Below are 16,550 nucleotides of genomic sequence, written 5' to 3'. Positions count from 1 at the left end.
GGAGTGATCAAAGGGAGATGTTTTCAGTGCTTGTTTGTATGAGTAGGAACCATCAGATAGATGCACTTTTTAGACAAGGAGACCAAGATGCAGACAGCTCGTGTGCCTTGCTGGGACATATACACCTGCTCTGGAGAGAGGAGGAGGACGTGAGCCTGGTCCTCTAACTCCACAGTGCTTATTTCTTCCGTATTTGCTGCCATCCTATATTCATCCCTTTTATTTTCTGCCTTCATTTCTTTTGAAGGTGTCCAAAGGAAAGTCTCATCATCTCCCAGTTTCCCCAGGGATAAGAATAGAGGGACCACCGGCTGAGGGAATCACTGACAGCAGTGACCCCTCAAGAGATGCTGCAGGCAGCAGGTGGGGCACCCGGCTGGGTGGGAAACTGGTGGGCTGCAAAGCCTGTTACCAGGACTCTTTCCTGTTCTCTACTGATGGGGACGGGCTAGGATTCCAGAGCTGCAGAAGGAGGCAAGATGCAGACAGTTCTCCCACCGTTGCTTTTGGGTCAGCTGCTGACCTGGGAGAAAGGACAAGCCCACGAACAAGTAGTGCTCTCACCCAGGGATCTCAAGGGTAAGTGGGTCACACAGGGAGGCCCCAGAGGGCAGGCACTGCCCTCCTTAGCCCAATGCCTGGCTCAGAACTCATTCTCCAGCTAGCTAAGGTGGAAAATCTCTGTCAGGGCCCCAAGGGTTAAAGACCATTTTTATCGTAGGCGCGGAATCTGAGTTCTCTGCCTGGGCCCCTCTCTGAACCTCTTCTCCCAGCCCCTTGCCTTATGCTGACTGGGACCAGGTTGGCTTCTGGATGGCCCCGGCCAGGCCAAGCCCTTGCTGGCAGCTGCACCTGGCTGTCTCCTCATTTATCTTTGAAGCTCTGCTCCCACTCGCCTCCTCCTCAACACTCTTCCTGGACCATTTGAGCCTCTATTGCCTCCCCTGTTGCAGTTTCCATAGCACTAGCTGCAAGTATCCTCCACTCTCCCATTCAGATGATTGTGCTTCATATGCTCTGCTCCATGAGCCCAGGGAAGGGGATATAGGGTTAAAAATGAGGAGTTGTCATCCTTCAGAGCCCAGTTTGGAGAAACCTGTCCTCCCTCCACCTCCGCCTCTTGCTAATCGCTAACAGTTCTTCTGGGCTTGTGGTTAAATCCCCACAATTTGAGGTGAGCTCTGGCTGTGAATTCCAGGCTCTGCTACATCCTGGCTGCATGACCCTGTGCTTTGTTTTCCTCATTTGCAAAAAGGGGATGATGAGCTGCTGAACTTAATGAAATACATTTGGTGTGTTTAGCTAAGGGCTTGTCACAGAATAAGCTCTAGATCAGCATTAGCTGTTTATTCCTTTGATACTTCGATTACCCGTCTCTCAGCACATTGCATGGTGCTATGTCTTGATAACAATTGGCTTGAGAAAAGGTACTGTTAATTTATCTTTGAATTTCCATCACCTAGTTCTGTGCATTGGAACAAAGAAGAACAAATGTTTGGTTAAACTGAATTCTAGAAAGATTTGTATCCAAAATAAAAATATTTTATATTTTGATACTTAAAAGCTTACTCTTCCCTTTTTTTTCCCTCCAGAGCTGTGGGGCAATGTTTGGGTTTGGTGCCTATCATTCTGCCGGGGATGTGTTGGCTCCCATTGCTTGCATTTCTGAGCAGCCTGGTAGTTGACTCTCGAGCCCTTGGCTACCCAGTATAGGAAACACGATGAACCCAGTGATGGGAATCGGTATAAGAGCAAGGCTGGGGCCCACAGGCTGCCTGCGAGGGGTTCCATCCTTGACAGCCCCTGTACCGAACAGGACTTTCTGACCATTCCAGCTGGTGCCAGGGTTACATCCTCAACATCTATTCCTCTTGCTTTATTCTCCATCCCTGCCCTTTTCCTGCAGAAATGTCCACCCGGGGGAGTAGGAACATTGCTGGAAAAATTAAAAATGTCTTTGACAGGGTGCAGCAGGGACTCTAATGGACCAAACAGGGGAAGAGTGCAAGTCACTGCTCAGCAACTTAGAGGGAACTGAGAAGAAGAAAGAGGTAAGACAGGCTTGACCATCGCTGTTGAGGGAGAGGGAAATAATCTATGGGGTGCTTTGTTGGGTAGCCATGGTGACCCCCAGTCCTCCTAGGGCTGTAGGTAAGTAATAGGGAAGGTTTATTAGCATCTGAAAGCTTTGGGGCATGAGATCCTGATTCTCATTTTGTTACAAGCCTGGCCCAAGTCCTGATGCCCAGATTCACTCCAACAGTGTTTTTTCAACCACAACAGGTACCAGTTCCAACTCTGGATAGGGTGGTGGCAGAGGAGAGCGATGGAGCCCTGCTTCTGGAAGTTGATCTAGTAGGGAGGATACTGTTGGATTTTAGGCAGGAACATGCCTTAACTTTCTAGAGTTGCCCCATGTCTTTCTAGAGTTCTAGACAACTTCATAAAGAGACACCTTAAGTCCAATAGTGAAAATAGCAGGTGTAGCTTGTGCTTAACAATTCAACAAAAATACCACAATTCAATAAACAACTTATTTTAAAAACCAATAAACTCCTTATGGATATCCTAAATACTCACTTCGACCCCGCCCTACCCCTAATGGGGGAGATACGAGGATGGGGATAATCAGGAGAGCTTGGATGAGGCCACCTGCCACATGGATGATCTATAATGCATAATAATAGCATTTTAAAAGGTTCTCAGAATTCCTGCAGCTAAAACAAACCAACCAACCTGTATAACTTCATTTAACCCAGTGTTTTCCAATCTAATTGGCCAGGGAATCCAGTTTTTTCTTTCTTTTTTTAATCCTGATGGCTTTTAGCCCAATTCCATTGAAGCTGCTTAGGAAAGTGCTAGCCTTGATGCCGCACTAACTTCCTTTGAAACCTAAAGCCCTTTCTTGAGCATCGATATTAATTCTCATCATTCTTTGAGAATCCTCAAACAGCTCAAGTCTTGTTCTCAAATTTGGGGGGTTCTTATGGGTTTTTGATATTCAATGATCATAGTTTTATTCTAAACCACTTCTAGTTTGGAAAAGACTCCATTATATCTTAGTTGAGGAATATGAGAACCAGAAAGAAATGAGGTGAGCAGCACAGTGGATGCTTGTGTCTTGCTTAGTGGGAGTTGCATGGTCCTTCCCCAGCATGGGGCAGGGGACAGAGAGAGCAGCATGAAGATGCTGCATAACTCTAATTTCTCCTGCATCAGATCTTCACAGTGTAGCTTTGCTTTGTGGTGAGGATAGTTTCTTCACTATAGAGATTTTAATAAAGAAAAGTAAAAGTGGAAAAAGTTTCTCCATAATTTTTTCACCTAAGGACAATTCACTGTTAAAATTTGATGTATTTCTTAGTACATTTTTTCTGTATATCTTTTTGACCTGCCTATATTCAAAATTATGAATTTTTAACATGAAAATGCTGAATATAATATTTAAAACTTATAAAAATCCCTTTTATTGATGTAGTTATCTATCCTTTGTATATACTTTAATTTGCTTACTTTGTCCCCTACTTTTGAGCATCTGGGTTAATTCCAGTATTTTTTGGCTATGGACTAACACTGTAACAAATATCTTTAGCATAAGAATTTTTTCTTTATTTCAGGAATTCCTTGGGATCGAGTCTTAATAGAATTATTGGGTCAAATGATATGGCCACATTAGAGAGTTTTGATAGTACGGACTTTCATTTTGGAAGCTTTCCTATCCCTGTGGCAGGCCAGGACCCTGGGTTGTACACTAGAACAGTAAGATTCAGGGAGCCTCCAGCCTGCTTTAGTAGATGACATTTATTTTATTTTTATTTTTATTTTTTTAAATCTTCATTTTACTGAGATATATTCATACACCACGCAGTCATACAAAACAAATCGTACATTCGATTGTTCACAGTACCATTACATAGCTGTACATTCATCACCCAAATCAATCCCTGACACCTTCATTAGCACACACACAAAAATAACAAGAACAACAATCAAAGTGAAAAAGAGCAACCGAAGCAAAAAAGAACACTGGGTACCTTTGTCTGTTTGTTTGTTTGTTTGTTTCCTTCCCCTATTTTTCTACTCATCCAGCCATAAACTAGACAAAGGGGAGTGTGGTCCTTATGGCTTTCCCAATCCCATTGTCACCCCTCATAAACTACATTTTTATACAATTGTCTTTGAGATTCATGGGTTCTGGGTTGTAGTTTGATAGTTTCAGGTATCTACCACCAGGTACCCCAATTCTTTAGAATCTAAGTTGTCTAAATTGTGCATAAGAGTGCCCACCAGAGTGACCTCTTGGCTCCTTTTGGAATCTCCCTGCCACTGAAGCTTATTTCATTTCCCTTCACATCCCCCTTTTGGTCAAGAAAATGTTGTCCATCCCACGATGCCGGGTCTACATTCCTCCCCGGGAGTCATATTCCACATTGCCAGGGAGATTCACTCCCCTGGGTGTCTGATCCCACGTAGGGGGGAGGGCAGTGTTCTCATCTTTCAAGTTGGCTTAGCTAGAGAGAGAGGGCCACATCTGAGCAACAAAGAGGCATTCGGGAGGAGGCTCTTAGGCACAATTATAGGGAGGCCCAGCCTCTCCTTTGTAGCAACAGTCTTCCCAAGGGCGAATCCCATGATAGAGGGCTCAGCCCATCAAACCACCAGTCCCCCATGTCTGTGGTCTTGTTAGCAACCATTGAGGTGGAGTAGGCCAATACCCCTGCATTCTCCTCAAGGGGGCACTACATATTTTTTTCCTTGTTTTTTTTTTTTAAATCAACTGTATGAAAAATAAAAAAATAATTAAAAAAAAACATACACTAAAAGAACATTTCAGAGACCATAACAAGGGAGTAAGAAAAAGACAACTAACCTAAGATAACTGCTTTACTTCCAACATGTTCCTACTCTACTCCAAGAAAGTTACCTAATATAGGAACATTTCTGTGAACTTGTTCCTACTATACCCATCAGAAATTAACAGACCGTAGTCATTCCTGGGCATTCCCAGAACATTAAATAGCTTATCTGTTCTTCTTGGATTATTGTTCCCCCTTCCTTAATTGCTCTCTATTGCTAGTTCCCCTACATTCTACATTATAAACCATTTGTTTTACATTTTTCAAAGTTGACATTAGTGGTAGCATATAATATTTCTCTTTTTGTGCCTGGCTTATTTCGCTCAGCATTATGTCTTCAAGGTTCATCCATGTTGTCATATGTTTCACGAGATCGTTCCTTCTTACTGCCGTGTAGTATTCCATCATGTATATATACCACATTTTATTTATCCACTCATCTGTTGAAGGACATTTGGGTTGTTTCCATCTCTTGGTAATTGTGAATAATGCTGCTATGAACACTGGCGTGCAGATGTCACTGCTTTCCGAACTTCCGGGTATATACTGAGAAGTGCAATCGCTGGATCGAATGGTAACTCTATATCTAGTTTTCTAAGGAACTGCCAGACTGACTTCCAGAGTGGCTGAACCATTACACAGTGCCACCAACAATGAATAAGAGTTCCAATTTCTCCACATCCCCTCCAGCATTTGTAGTTTCCTGTTTGTTTAATGGCAGCCATTCTAATCGGTGTGAGATGGTATCTCATTGTAGTCTTAATTTGCATCTCTCTAATAGCTAGTGAAGCTGAACATTTTTTCATGTGTTTCTTGGCCATTTGTATTTCCTCTTCAGAGAACTGTCTTTTCATGTCTTTTGCCCATTTTATAATTGGGCTGTCTGTACTATTATCATCGAGTTGTAGGATTTCTTTATATATGCAAGATATCAGTCTTTTGTCAGATACATGGTTTCCAAAAATTTTTTCCCATTGAGTTGGCTGCCTCTTTACCTTTTTGAGAAATTCCTTTGAGGTGCAGAAACTTCTAAGCTTGAGGAGTTCCCATTTATCTATTTTCTCTTTTGTTGCTTGTGCTTTGGGTGTAAAGTCTAGGAAGTGGCCGCCTAATACAAGGTCTTGAAGATGTTTTCCTACATTATCTTCTAGGAGTTTTATGGTACTTTCTTTTATATTGAGAAATATATTTGGTCCATTTTGAGTTAATTTTTGTGTAGGGTGTGAAGTAGGGGTCCTCTTTCATTCTTTTGGATATGGATATCCAACTCTCCCAGCCCCATTTGTTGAAAAGACCATTATGACCCAGTTCAGTGACTTTGGGGGCCTTATTAAAGATCAGTCAGCCATAGATCTGGGGGTCTATCTCCAAATTCTCAATTCGATTCCATTGATCTATATGTCTATCTTTGTGCCAGTACCATGCTGTTTTGACAACTGTGGCTTTATAATAAGCTTCAAAGTCAGGGAGTGTAAGTCCTCCCACTTCGTTTTTCTTTTTTAGGGTGTCTTTAGCAATTCGAGGCATCTTCCCTTTCCAAATAAATTTGATAGCTAGCTTTTCCAAGTCTGCAAAGTAGGTTGTTGGAATTTTGATTGGGATTGCATTGAAACTGTACATGAGTTTGGGTAGAACTGACATCTTAATGACAGTTAGCCTTCCTATCCATGAACTTGGAATATTTTTCCATCTTTTAAGGTCCCCTTCTGTTTCTTTTAATAGAGTTATGTAGTTTTCTTTGTATAGGTCTTTTACATCTTTGGTTAAGTTTATTCCTAAGTACTTGATTTTTTTAGCTGCTATTGAAAATGGTATCTTTTTCATGAGTGTCTCTTCAGTTTGTTCATTTCTAGCATATAGAAACATTACTGACTTATGTGCATTAATCTTATATCCCGCTACTTTGCTAAATTTGTTTATTAGCTCTAGTAGCTGTATCGTCGATTTCTCAGGGTTTTCCAGGTATAAGATCATATCATCTGAAAACAATGACAGTTTTACTTCTTCCTTTCCAATTTGGATGCCTTTTATTTCTTTGTCTTGCCGGATTGCCCTGGCTAGCACTTCCAGCACAATGTTGAATAACAGTGGTGATAGCGGGCATCCTTGTCTTGTTCCTGATCTTATAGGGAAGGCTTTGAGTCTCCCACCATTGAGTACTAAGCTGGCTGTGGGTTTTTCATATATGCTCTTTATCATATTGAGGAAGTTTCCTTCAATTCCTACCTTTTGAAGTGTTTTTATCAAAAAGGGATGTTGGATTTTCTCAAATGCTTTTTCAGCATCTATTGAGATGATCATTTGATTTTTCCCTTTCAGATTGTTAATGTGTTGTAATACATTGATGGATTTTCTTATGCTGAACCATCCTTGCATGCCTGGAATGAACCCCACTTGGTCATGGTGTATGATTTTTTTAATGTGTCTTTGGATTCGATTTGCAAGTATTTTGTTGAGGATTTTTGCATCTATATTCATTAGGGAGATTGGCCGGTAGTTTTCCATTTTTGTAGCATCTTTGCCTGGTTTTGGTATTAGATTGATGTTAGCTTCATAAAATGAGTTAGGTAGTGTTCCATTTTCTTCAATGTTTTGAAAGAGTTTAAGTAAGATTGGTGTCAGTTCTTTCTGGAAAGTTTGGTAGAATTCCCTTGTGAAGCCATCTGGCCCTGGGCATTTTTTTGGGGGAAGCTTTTTGATGACTGATTGGATCTCTTTGCTTGTGATGGGTTGGTTGAGGTCTTCTATTTCTTCTCTGGTCAGTCTAGGTTGTTCATATGTTTCCAGGAAATTGTCCATTTCCTCTACATTATCCAGTTTGTTGCCATACAATTGTTCATAGTATCCTCTTATAATTTTTTTAATTTCTTCAGGATCTGCAGTTATGTCACCTTTTTCATTCATTATTTTGTTTATATGGGCCTTCTCTCTTTTTGATTTTGTCAGTCTAGCTAGGGGCTTGTCAATCTTGTTGATCTTCTCAAAGAACCAACTTTTGGTGATATTTATCCTCTCTATTGTTTTTTTGTTCTCCATGTCATTTATTTCTGCTTTAATTTTTGTTATTTCTTTTTTTCTACTTGGTTTAGGATTGATTTGCTGTTCATTTTCTAGCTTCTTCAGTTGATCCATTAGTTCTTCGATTTTGGCTCTTTCTTCCTTTTTAGTATATGTGTTTAGTGCTATAAATTTCCCCCTCAGCACTGCTTTTGCTGCATCCCATAGGTTTTGGTATGTCATGTTCTCATTTTCATTCGTCTCTATATATTTAGCAATTTCTCTTGCTATTTCTTCTTTAACCCACTGATTGTTTAAGAGTGTGTTGTTTAACCTCCAGGTATTTGTGAATTTTCTAAGTCTCTGATGGTTATTGACTTCTAATTGTATTCCATTGTGGTCAGAGAATGTGCTTTGAATAATTTCAATCTTTTTAAATTTATTGAGGCTTGTTTTATTTCCCAGCATATGATCTATTCTGGAGAAATTTCCGTGAGCACTAGAGAAGTATGCGTATCCTGGTGATTTGGGATGTAATGTTCTATATGTGTCTGTTAAATCTCATTCATTTATCAGATTGTTTAGGTTTTCAATTTCCTTATTGGTCTTCTGTCTGGTTGATCTATCTATAGGAGAGAGTGATGTGTTGAAGTCTCCCACAATTATTGTGGAAACATCAATTGCTTCCTTTAGTTTTGCCAGTGTTTCTCTCATGTATTTTGTGGCACCTTGATTGGGTGCATAGACATTTATGATTGTTATTTCTTCTTGTTGAATTGCCCCTTTTATTAGTATGTAGTGGCCTTCTTTGTCTCTCAAAACATCCCTGCATTTAAAGTCTGTTTTATCTGAGATTAATATTGTTACACATGCTTTCTTTTGGCTGTAGCTTGCATGAAATATTTTTTCCATCCTTTCACTTTCAGTTTCTTTGTGTCCCTGTGTCTAAGATGAGTCTCTTGTATGCAACATATTGATGGTTCATTTTTTAAAATCCATTCTGCAAATCTATATCTTTTAATTGGGGAGTTTAATCCATTTACATTCAACGTTATAACCGTGAAGGCATTTCTTGAATCGGCCATCTTATCCTTTGGTTTATGTTTGTCATATATATTTTTCCCCTCTCTCTATTAATATCCTTTAATGTACCCATACCGAATCTCTTTAGTACTGAACCTTTCTCCAAGTCTCTCTCTCCTTTCTTTGTTTCTCTGTCTGTAGGACTCCCTTTAGTATCTCCAGTAGGGCAGGTTTCTTGTTAACAAATTCTCTCAGCATTTGCTTGTCTGTGAAAAATTTAAGCTCCCCCTCAAATTTAAAGGAGAACTTTGCTGGATAAAGTATTCTTGGTTGGAAATTTTTCTCACTCAGAATTTTAAATATATCGTGCCACTGCCTTCTCACCTCCGTGGTGGCCGCTGAGTAGTCACTACTTAGTCTTATGTCTTTTCCTTTGTATGTGGTGAATTGCTTTTCTCTTGCTGCTTTCAGAACTTGCTCCTTCTCTTCTGTGTTTGACAGTATGATCAGAATATGTCTCGGAGTGGGTTTATTTGGATTTATTCTATTTGGAGTTCACTGGGCACTTATGAATTGTGTATTTATAGTGTTTAGAAGATTTGAGAAGTTTTCCCCAACAATTTCTTTGAATACTCTTCCTAGACCTTTACCCTTTTCTTCCCCTTCTGGAACACCAATGAGTCTTATATTCAGATGTTTTATATTATCTATCATATCCCTGAGGTCCGTTTCGATTTTTTCAATTTTTTCCCCCATTCTTTCTTTTGTGCTTTCATTTTCCATTCTGTCATCTTCCAGGTCTCTGAGTTGTTGTTCAAATTCCTCTAGTCTTGTACTATGAGTATCCAGAATCTTTTTAATTTGGTCAACAGTTTCTTTAATTTCCATAAGATCTTCTATTTTTTTATTTAGTCTTGCAATGTCTTCTTTATGCTCTTCTAGGGTCTTCTTGATATCCTTTGTATCCCGTACTATGGTCTCATTGTTCATCTTTAGTTCTTTGAGTAGTTGCTCTAGGTGCTGTGTCTCTTCTGATCTTTTGATTTGGTGCTTGGGCTTGGGTTACCCATATCATCTGTTTTTTCCATATGCTTTATAATTTTCTGTTGTTTTTGGCCTCTTGGCATTTGCTTAGCTTGATAGGGTTCTTTTAGGATTTGTAGACTAATTGAAGTCCTTATCTTTAATTTATCAGATCTACAGCTTCATGGAGTACACTTTCTGTAACTAACCAGCAGGTGGTGTCCACGAGCCACCTGTTCTCCACAAGCCAGTTCTCCCCTGCTTTGCCTTTGTGGTGAGTGGGGGAGTGAGTCTTGTGGGGTCCAATTGGTGTACCAAGCTTGCATGTGTAGTTGGTGTTGCCCACCCTGTATCTGGGGCATGTGTCTGGGTGGTCAGGAAGGGGGGGTGGCTCTAACAATCAAATCTCCTTGGTGTTCCTGGAGTTTTAAAGCTGCTGCAATAGTCTAATCCTTCAGTTCAGTCCTGCCACAGTTTGTCTCTGCCACTGACCCACAAGTCCTTGGTATTGGCATATGGCTCCTGAGACTTGCAAGTGTGTCCCTATTCCAGGCCATGCACCCCCTGGTCCTCTGTTGAGGGATGACTGTGCTATGTCACAGGTGAGTGCCGTACCCCCAGGGCAGTTCTGGGCTGCTGGGCTATGTAGGGAGGCTCCCAGTCTGCTGAAATGATGGCTGAATGGGGCTTTGTTAATTCACACTGCTCCACCTTCCCAACTCTGGGACAATCAGCTGAGGATGCAGGGAAAGCTAATGTCCACGCCCAGTTTTGTGGTGTGTGTGTGTTATTTGAAGCACTTCCATCACACTGGGTTGTCTGAGGCAGCTCTGGGCTATGGGGCTGGCAACGGGCAGGAGTGTTTCCTGTCCACCAGGATGATGGCTGTGAGCGGACACCTCCCTGTACTTGGGAAGTTGTGGTGTTTAGTGAATTTTCTCAGCCACTGGATTATTGCCTTTTGTCTCAGAGCTCTCTGAGTTCTGCTCTTGTCTTGACCTGCCCAAATTGCAAGTCTTTGAGGCTTTCTGTATTGGGCTTCTTCGAGTAATTGTTTTAGAAAAAGAAAAAAAGATTAAAAAAAAAAAAGGGGCCCTCCTCACAGATCTAATGGGTTATTGAAATGCTAAGAGACAAAGCAATTAGGGCCATTAAGGAAAGGTCCACAAGACAGAGAGATCAGTTTTTCTTTGGGATTTGCATATGAGCCTCAGGGCCTGAGCTCTGCCCTTCCCCTTTCTATGTTCACCAGAACTCCAAAAAATCCTCCGCTTTTATTTTGGAGTTTTTCTTGCTGTTTTTTGCTATGTCTGTCTCCTCTCTGCTGGGCTGGCTGCTCTCAGATTCTCTGGTGTCTGGTCTCAGTCTATCTATGGTTGGAGTTTGGGTCAGTAGAATGAGTTTCTGATAAGAGCTGCCACTGCAGTTCTCCCTTCTCCTTCCCAGCGCTGACGGCCCCTTCTCCCACGAGACTGAGCCTGGCAGGGAGGGGCATGGGTCCCCTGGCCGCAAAAACTTACAGATTTCGCTGATCTCAGCAGTTTGATGTGTTCATGAGTGTTGTATGAAGTATGCCCAAAGTCAAATTGCTCTGCGGTGTCCAGTCCACGCAGTTCCTGGCTTTCTACCTACTTTCCTGGAGGAGTAACTAAAACATACAGCTCACCAATCTGCCATCTTGCCCCGCCTCCAGTAGATGACATTTAAACAGCAGAAGTTGAGAATAGAAAGTGGTAGATCCTGGGGTAAAGACTGGAAATGCAATTAAGTCAAGACGTTTCCATGGGTTATCGTAGATGGGAAAGCCTTTACAGAAGAGATTGGTCTTGAGGGATGGGGAGGGAATTCCAGGTAGGCAAATGAAGAAAATAAGCTGAAATGGGTGGAAATAAACACACTGTGTGGGTCAGACACTGGGAACCTGCCTGGATGTGGGAGGGTAAAGCAGGTGGTTTCTGAGTGGCCAACGCAGCCTTGTATCTTCCTGTAGGAAGCCCTGGCAGAGATCAGGAATGCTGAGATGAAGCTGAGGGAGAGCCATCTGCCAGTCACTCGGCAGGGGCCCCACCAGAGGCCCAGGTCTGCCGGCAGACAGCCAAATCTCAGACTGCTCTGACCACAGAACCCTCTCAATGGGCCAAAGCGTAGCGTGGAAGGGTTCAGAGAAATAGGCACAGCCGATCTTTGAACTGCTGAATCCCATGGCTTGTTTCCTTCTTTCCTTCTGTGTCTCCAGAAGGTGACAGTAACCAGCCAGCCTGCCAGGAAATCTGCTGCAGCTACTTGGGATGCCTGAAGCTGAAGAAGGAGTGTGATACATGCCAGTAGATATTTCTAGTGTGTGAGTCAGGAAGTCAGATTGGAAGCTCCCCCTACTATCTCCTATGTCTTTGGGTCACCAGTTCCTCACTGGGGCTGCTTTTTTGGAGTCAGAGAGATGGGAGTTCAAATTCCAGCTCTGCTGCCTTCTGGCTGTGGCAAAGTGGGCAAGTCCTCTGTCTTTCTCAACCTTATTTCTTTATCTGTATAAGAGGTTTAGAATGCAAGGGTATCCTGAAGTTGGTGAGATGGTATGTAAAGTGCCAGCCACGTTGTCCAGCTCATGGCAGACGGATGATCCATAGTAGGTGCTGCTATGCTTTATTGTAAAAAGCCACCATATTTGATTTCTCCCAGTTATTCTGTGCCCAAGTCTCAAACATAGTGGACATCTTCATTTTATTCCTGCAGATTATGAAAGTTTAGATGGAAAGTATGTATTTTGTTTAACAAATGCTTACCATGTGCCAGGCATTGTTCTAAAAACTTTGCAAACTTTGACTCATTTCTTCAGAGCAACTCTATGAATTGGGTAGAATTATTGTCTTAATTTTACAGAGGAGGAATTTCTCAACTTCAGCTCTATTGACACTTTTGCCAGATAATTCCTTGTTGTGGAAGACTGTCCTGTGCATTGTAGGATGTTTAGCAGCATCTCTGGCCTCTACCCGCTAGATGCCAGTAGCACTCTTCCCGCAGTTGTGATAACCAACATCGTCTTCAGACATTGCCCAGTGTTTCCTGGCAGGGGGCATGGGGGTGGAGGTGGGGGCAAAAGTGCCCCCAGCTAAGAACCCCTGCTCTAGACTGAGTCTTAGCTGGCAATGCCTTCCCTGATTTTAAAATTATTCCTCAGTAAAAGAGTTAAGGCTATTCTTTTTATTTTTTTCAACCTGGCTTCTTGTTAGCAATCTTATTTCTTGTTCCAGGTAGATTTTTATATTATTTTGTTATAAATGGCTGTAGTCAACCATTCTGGAGTGTGCAAAGAACTCCTTTCCCTGACTCCTTTAGGTCTGATGTGTCTTCCTCTGGATATTTTTTGAAATCATTTAGAGAGAGAAAAACAGTTTTTAAAGAGATAGAAAGTAGTGTCCAGCTCTTATAAATGCTACAACCTGCAGCAGGCACTCAGGGATCAAAAGGATGAACTCTGTCTGCCTTGCTTTCCTGGTGAGCTTGGTGACCTGCTGTGGGCGGGTAGGTGGGCAGGCAAGGACTCTGGAATGTCCTGGCGAACTCTTCTCTGCCAGGGCCCTTGGGACCAGAATCTCCAACTATGTACATGTGCTGAAAAGATGAACTGAGAGAATGATCTAGAAACACAAACGCAGAGTAGGAAGAGCCCAAGTTCAAGAGTTAAAGACCCAGGTTAATTCTATGACTTTAGGCAGGTTGTTTACTTCTGTGGGCCTCAATTTCATTGTTGGTAAAACAGTAGTATTAATACTTGGGTCAGAGTATATCTGATTATTAGAGAAAAATGTAGTAGTATTAATACTTAGGTCAGAGTAGATCTGATTATTAGAGAAAAATATGCAAGCAAAGCACCTTATGAAATATCTTGTACATAGTAGGTGCCACACAGTAGCAGCTATTAGCAATATTACCCTTTACAGAAATGATTCCTGAGATGGACAAGGGCAGCAAGAGTAGCTCCTGGTCTGAATATAGAAAACTTCGGGTCAGTGCTACTCAAAGTGTGGTCCTTCACACGAGACTGTTTGTCACCAGTCCTCAAGGGGAAAAGGATGTTGCACATAAATATAAATCAATTATGCCACTAGGCACACTGTTTAGTTCAGCTGACATATTTTATTTTCCAGAGCATGACTTGATGAAGGAAGCAGAGTGCTGATATATATTCAGGTGCAAGCCCTTTATTTTATCATGGGCCAATGACAAATGGTTTGTGGACTGGGTACTTGCTCTAGATCCTCGCTGTGTGAACTGATTTCTGTTCATATTTTCATCCCTATTTGCTTTCCTTTTACATTTCTGCCTTTTTTTCATCTCTGTGTAGACTGTTTGGCCCTCCATCTGCTCAGCTCTAGCTGTGAAAGGAGCTGAACAGTTCCCTCCTGAATGCAGAGAGACTCAACTTGTATATAATCAACTGCTCAGGATCTACCAGCAGAAGATACTGCAGATCTCCTCCCTGCCGAGTCAGCTGAGCCAGAAGTTTAGCTGGATGTCTCAGCTGGCAAACCTCACCCAAAACATAGGCCAAGGCCATCTCCAGGTCTCCGCGGTGAGTCCTGTCCCTACCACAAACTGAAGCTGGGGTCGCACAGTGGGGTCTGGAAGTGATGTGAGTCCCCCCTGAGGGTGAAATGGGACTAAGACACTAAAAGGGGATCTTATGCTTTTGATTGAGCACTTATCATATGTCAAGATCTATAAAATTTATGTACATTGTTGCACTGAAACTTCATAACCAGTGAGGTAAAATATCGTGATCCCATTTTACAGATGAAGAAAGTGAGAACAGTTCAACAGTGTACTCACAGTCAAATAATGGGTGGGTGATTGAGCTGGGGATTTGAACCTGTCTGTGCTTTTTTCACAAAGCTGCCTTGCTGCCTTCAGCCCTGTAGAATGACTTATAGATTGGTGCATCATTCTCTGTCAGTGATAGAAAGCTTCTCTCTAGCACTGGGGGATCTCTCCCTCCCCAGCCCCCCTTTTTTTCTGATTCTTTTTTACCGCAGCCTGGCCAGTAGCTGCCCAAAGAATACACAGTGTCTTGGAAACCATTTTTTTGTTCTCTGAGGTTCCCACTGAGCTGGTCATTTGCAGATGGGACTTGCACCTAGGAACGAGTGTCTATGATAGGGCATTTCTATACTGAAATAGTGAAAAGCAGAGGGGCCAACTGTCCTGATTTTCCTGGAGAGAACTTCCATATCATAAACCCAACCTTTGTTACAAGATAAGTGCATTTCAGCCAGAATGTCTAAGCTATTCGCTTTACCTTTTCCTTCCAGGTACATCTCCCAAATTCTGTTCTCTCCAAGCCTTGTGACACTGAGGTGGTTGTGAAGCTCTTTAATGCTGATCCCATCACTTTGATTATCCCAAAAGAAATCTCCTGGAATAATCCTAAATTTGTGGAGATGGTGGCAAATAATCAGTAAGTACATGGGCCTTTCCTGTGGTCATTTTGGATTGAATAGGTTCCTGGGAGAGATCAAAACAAAACAAAACAAAGAAAACAAAACAAAAGGCAGAATACACAGCCCAATAAGAATTACTGCTTCAGTAGCCAGTGCCCAAGAACAGACCAGGAAATCATTGGGAATTTTATTTTTCCTTTGGAGGATGCGCTTCCTTGGATGGTAAGAATTTGAGTGTTGTTTGCTGCCTCTCGGTGCACACTGAGCCCTACCTTTACCCTCTTTTTTTTTTTCCCCAGAAAATGGTGCTTTGGGGCTGCGGAAGCTCAGTTCCTCCTGAAGGAGCCCCAGGCTCCTGCATGGCTGTGTGTGTCACCAGGTGACCAGGCCCTGCCTCTAGACCCTCCGCGTAACCACCCAGCTGCTTCTGCCTTCTGCCTTCTGCACTCAATCACTTGCATTTGCTGCTAGTGGGAAGAACTTCTCCTACATGCAACTAATTTAATCAAACTGCCTTATAATCTGACTACTCTGGAGCATTCTGTTTTTACTGTGCTTGTTGACCTCTCCTGTTCTCCCATTTTGGGATGGAAAGAAGGAAGAAAAAAAAAAGCAGTGGCTAGGATGGTGTAGGGACTATTAAACGGTTGAGAATAAAAGGGGTATAAAGATGAAATTGACACAATTCAAAAATTTCTTGCTTTATGGGAGAAAGATGTATCCCCAGCCAGCCAACTAAAATAAATTCCTTAAAAGTGAATCTTTTCCATTCTATTATAAAACTGTAGATGTATTGTAACTGGAGGGAAATTCCTGAAGGAGTATACTGAAAATTAGAGTGAAGAAGGGATAAGAATCAATTCACAGGCATACTGGTTTTATTAATATATGTGATATTTCCCTTAAGGAAACTATAGTCCTCCAAAGAAAAAATGAGGGAGTTTTCTTTTTAGTTATATGGACTTGGAATACCTGCAGCACCTTCTTGATGTAGAATTGTCCACTGTTGGTCTATACAGTCTTCTCTGTCTTACTCGCTATTCAGTCTGCGGTGCCTGGTGCTACCAAGAGGTAGCACCAACAGGCGGCCCTGACTCACCATGGCACATAGCTCATCATTAAATCAAGCCTTTTCATTTATTAATATTCTCTAATTATGGCATTCTGTTAGTTAAATACACCTTAAAGAGGGAAAAATCTGGCTGCATCCCATAGG

At 41.9% G+C, this 16,550-nt stretch overlaps 1 protein-coding gene across 1 annotated transcript; it reads left to right on the top strand.

The window, feature by feature from the left end:
* Window positions 1–2,120: 2,120 nt before the first annotated feature.
* CLU (clusterin) lies at window positions 2,121–15,805 on the top strand. Its single transcript, XM_037812779.1, is given in 7 exon segments — window positions 2,121–2,151; window positions 12,136–12,210; window positions 12,943–12,983; window positions 14,282–14,318; window positions 14,321–14,469; window positions 15,206–15,351; window positions 15,634–15,805. Coding segments are annotated over 7 exon segments (651 nt in total).
* Window positions 15,806–16,550: the final 745 nt, after the last annotated feature.

Source organism: Choloepus didactylus, chromosome 20 (assembly GCF_015220235.1).
Source record: "Choloepus didactylus isolate mChoDid1 chromosome 20, mChoDid1.pri, whole genome shotgun sequence".
NCBI classification, from domain to species: domain Eukaryota; kingdom Metazoa; phylum Chordata; class Mammalia; order Pilosa; family Megalonychidae; genus Choloepus; species Choloepus didactylus.
This window is presented reverse-complemented; position numbering and strand designations above follow the sequence as displayed.